General features: G+C 36.8%; 1 protein-coding gene across 1 annotated transcript in view; it reads right to left on the reverse strand.

Moving 5' to 3' along the window:
* Nucleotides 1–3704, reverse strand: part of LOC123979849 (obscurin-like) — a 12065-nt gene that overhangs the window by 3605 nt on the left and 4756 nt on the right. Inside the window, exons 4-7 of the mRNA XM_046063960.1 lie at nt 2867–3142; nt 2446–2724; nt 2054–2353; nt 103–378 (exon numbers count right to left, since the gene is read on the reverse strand). Coding sequence (XP_045919916.1) covers nt 103–378; nt 2054–2353; nt 2446–2724; nt 2867–3142 — 1131 coding nt within the window. The remainder of the gene's footprint in view (nt 1–102; nt 379–2053; nt 2354–2445; nt 2725–2866; nt 3143–3704) is intronic.

Genomic DNA, 3704 nt, shown 5'->3' on the forward strand with positions numbered 1-3704 from the left:
TACATCATCCTCCTCAGTGTAAATGTACACAACATCTAATATTCAGTATGTTGAAACACATAATATAATTTATAAAGAACAGAAAACATAATGAAACCATACTCTGTATAGTGATGTTGACTGCGTTGCTGAACTCTCCTGATCCAGACTCACACCAGTACACTGCATCACTCTGCCAGTAACTGTTTATGCTGCATGTGGATCCAGTCATTGTGCCCCAGTAGGAGCAGTATGATGAGTATGACGGGTAGTCGTCCTCAGTAAACCTCCTCACTCTCCACTCAGTAGAGTTTCCCTCACAGCTCAATGAGACAGAGTCAGAGGTGAAGTGTTGCACTCTGTCAGGACTCACTGTGAGAGACGCTGATGAATGAAAATCTGAAAAACAACATGTAATAATGGGTCAAAGCAAACAGAGATCTTAAGATTTAAAATGCTACAATGCAAATATTCCTTTATTGCTGAGTATAAGTGCAAACATTAAAACAAGGTGCAGTGTTTTGGTGAAACTGGTTTCTACCTTGAAAACTTGCTACATCTGAGTTTATTTTAAATGATAAACAACCAAGTGACTACAGCTGCTGTTGTCTGTAAAGTGGGAACTTGAACCTTTTCCTCTTATTTGTCGGAGATGTTTGTTTTATCGCAGTTAAAATGATAAAAAATGAAAAGGTAATAGTAAACAAAACAATTTTCTTTTAAAACAAAACATACTAACAGACTCAAACGTGACATGCTCACCATTTAATAAAAAAAATTACACAGTGCTATCCTTATTGAAAGGTCGCCATGGTAGCGACGTCAAGATAGTCCTGCTCTAAAGCATATATTGCTTTATTGTCTATTGTCCCCTAAATATGACCAGCATTTAACCCTCTCATGCATGAATTATTATAAAAATTATCTAGATTTAATATTATTTTTATTACTCAAAACTGGGCTAATATACAAATCCATTTACATGTTTTTCAAAATCCTGTTTATTATTTTTATTTATTATTATTTATTATTTAACTGTCCCCGTATGTGGACACCATGCAACAAAAGGAGTAAAATGCCACACCTGACAAAATGGAATATTATGTTTTTTATGTCATGTTATGCTGTTTATTTAAGCTCAAAATGAAAAATAAGACTATAAAAATATATTTTAGAAAACACTCACAGTGGTATTGATAACTGTAGTTACATGTATGCGGAAACCCAGCAGCTTATTGGTATCCTCATCTAACTTCATGTTGAATCATCTCAGTTTTTTCATATCAACATTTAACAGATTACATAGTTCTAGTTAAAACTGACTTCTTTGCTGTATGTGAGCATAATACTTATTCTTATTTTGTGTAAAGGCCACAAACCAGTCAAAAGTTGCCGTTTGATGCTGTAATATGCACATTTGCATAATTATTAATGTTCATATATTTGTTAATAAATGTCTGTTTTATTATAATATAATCGAATTTATCACATATTTTAAAAACTAGAATAGATAAACTAGCTGGTTAGAGAAATCAAACTTGATGCCATTTCAGTCCACTGGTGCATGACGTCCACATACTGTACGTGGACAGTTGGTTTTTGGTCTAAATTTAAATTTATAAAACATAAACTTTTTAATAATACTTTACTGTACATACTACTATTTTTTTATCTTGACTGACCTCCTTGAATAAAAGTTTTTCACAAATAAGCCTGGAGACATTTAGCACGTGGCCATCATCACAGTCGTCCATCTTGGCTTGATGAGCTCAACAAGCAATAAATATTTTGTAAACTGTTACTATGTGACTTTCAATCAACTGACACTGTCCTCAAATGACTTGGAGAACATGATTTAGTAACCCAAAATGGAGTTAGAATAACTGACCACAAATGTGGACGCCATGCATGAAAGGGTTTGAACAACAAGCTGTGTTGAAGAAGACTTAAAACTAACGACTGAGATCATAAATTCATTATGAAAGTGTTTACTGAGGTAGTACATCAGGTGAGAAGTAGCCTCATTTTACCATTTTTTTCTAACTGAGAGAAGCACAGACAGAAACAAACTGACCTCCAGACCAGACAAACTTTGGTTCACTGTAATAAGTGTAATACACTGGATCTCCTCTTCCAGCTCTGCACTTATATCCTGCTGTGTGTGTCTGTCCATGAACGATGTAGGAATCCTGTTCAGTCCCGTTGCTGCTGCCAGGTAGCAGCTCTTGGTCGTAGGAGTTGCCTGATAGTTTGGGAACAGCCTTAAACCAGAAGAACCTCCATCCTGCAGATGGATCTTTAACTCTGCAGCTCAGAGTTACTGAGGCTCCAGGACTCAGCCAGGATGGAGACACAGTGAGGACAGACTGGGGCTCTGTTGGAGAGGGATTTTAAGAATAAAAACATGTAACAACCTTTAAATGAACTGTATAATATTCACTTTGAGAGAAATGTGATGTGACTCACTGTCTGATACTGTTAATTTGACAGAATCACTCCAGTCTGTTGAAGACTGCTGTGCACTTTTCATTCTGCCCTTACACCTGTAGTCTCCACTCAGGGCTGAGTAAGCATATCTAATCCTGTATTCACTGTCTTTTAAAGGTTTGTATGAGCTCGTTGTTTTCCATTCGTACTCCCACTCAGTGTCTCCTCCGTCCTTGATCTCACATCTCAGAGTGATCGTCTCATCTGAGTATATTTCAGACCAGTTTGGTTGCAGAGTCACAACAGCCCTGTTTGGGACTGTTCATGATCATGAATTCATAGTGAGGATACAAAAATGACAAAATGGTAAATCTATAGCAAAATGTAATCTCTTTATCAATTAATAATTATGGATTCAAAACTGTTTTTAAATTATGTTTCAAAAACAAATCAGACTCACTAATTTTGTCAATACTGACTGGATCACTGTCCTCTGTGTAGTAAACTGGGTCTCCTCTTCCTCCTCTGCACCAGTAGAGTCCTCCCTGTGAGACACTGATTTGTCCATCTGAGATGAAGACAGCATCTTGTGTGTTCAGGGGTTCAGAGGTTTTCTCTCCTCTGTACCAGAAGTATTTCCAACCAGATGACGGGTTCACAGAGCAGCTCAGGGTCACACTGCCCCCTGCTGGAAAGTCTCTCCTGTCAGCTCTCAGTTGGGCCTTTGGTCTCTGTGCTGTTTGATTTAGGACAAAGACATGAAAAAGGAAATTAATTACTGTCTCTGTGAATTAGTTCTTATTAAATAGTGCAGCACATAAAGGCAAATACTTGAATTTTGAGACCCTGAAAGCATGTGTTGCTCAAGTCTTCAGACTCTTTTGCATCCTGCTTTGAACAAACCAAGAAACTCCATGAATTCCTTTAAAAATATAAAATATCAATTACATGATAATTTTACACTGCACTACTGAATGCTACATTTGTGACCTTTGACAAAACCTGTGTTTTAGTGTTGAAGATTAAGGTGAACACTTTCACTGTGTTTTTCTGGAAGACAACTGTATCATACATCCGATCTACTGATCTATTATCTGTAAGTTAACTCAACCAGTTGGCCAAAGGTTAGGTTCACACCCAGAACCTTCTTGCTGTGGTGAACAGTGTTAAACTGCACCATCGTTACAGCTATAAGTTACTTGATATTCGTTGTTCATTCCTGTAAATTTCCCTGTGAATGATTATATTTTAAAAGCTGCAGTACTCTGATTACTGGCTCCTTTTCACTTATTTTGTTC

The sequence above is a fragment of the Micropterus dolomieu genome, linkage group LG12 (assembly GCF_021292245.1).
Source record: "Micropterus dolomieu isolate WLL.071019.BEF.003 ecotype Adirondacks linkage group LG12, ASM2129224v1, whole genome shotgun sequence".
Lineage (NCBI taxonomy): Eukaryota > Metazoa > Chordata > Actinopteri > Centrarchiformes > Centrarchidae > Micropterus > Micropterus dolomieu.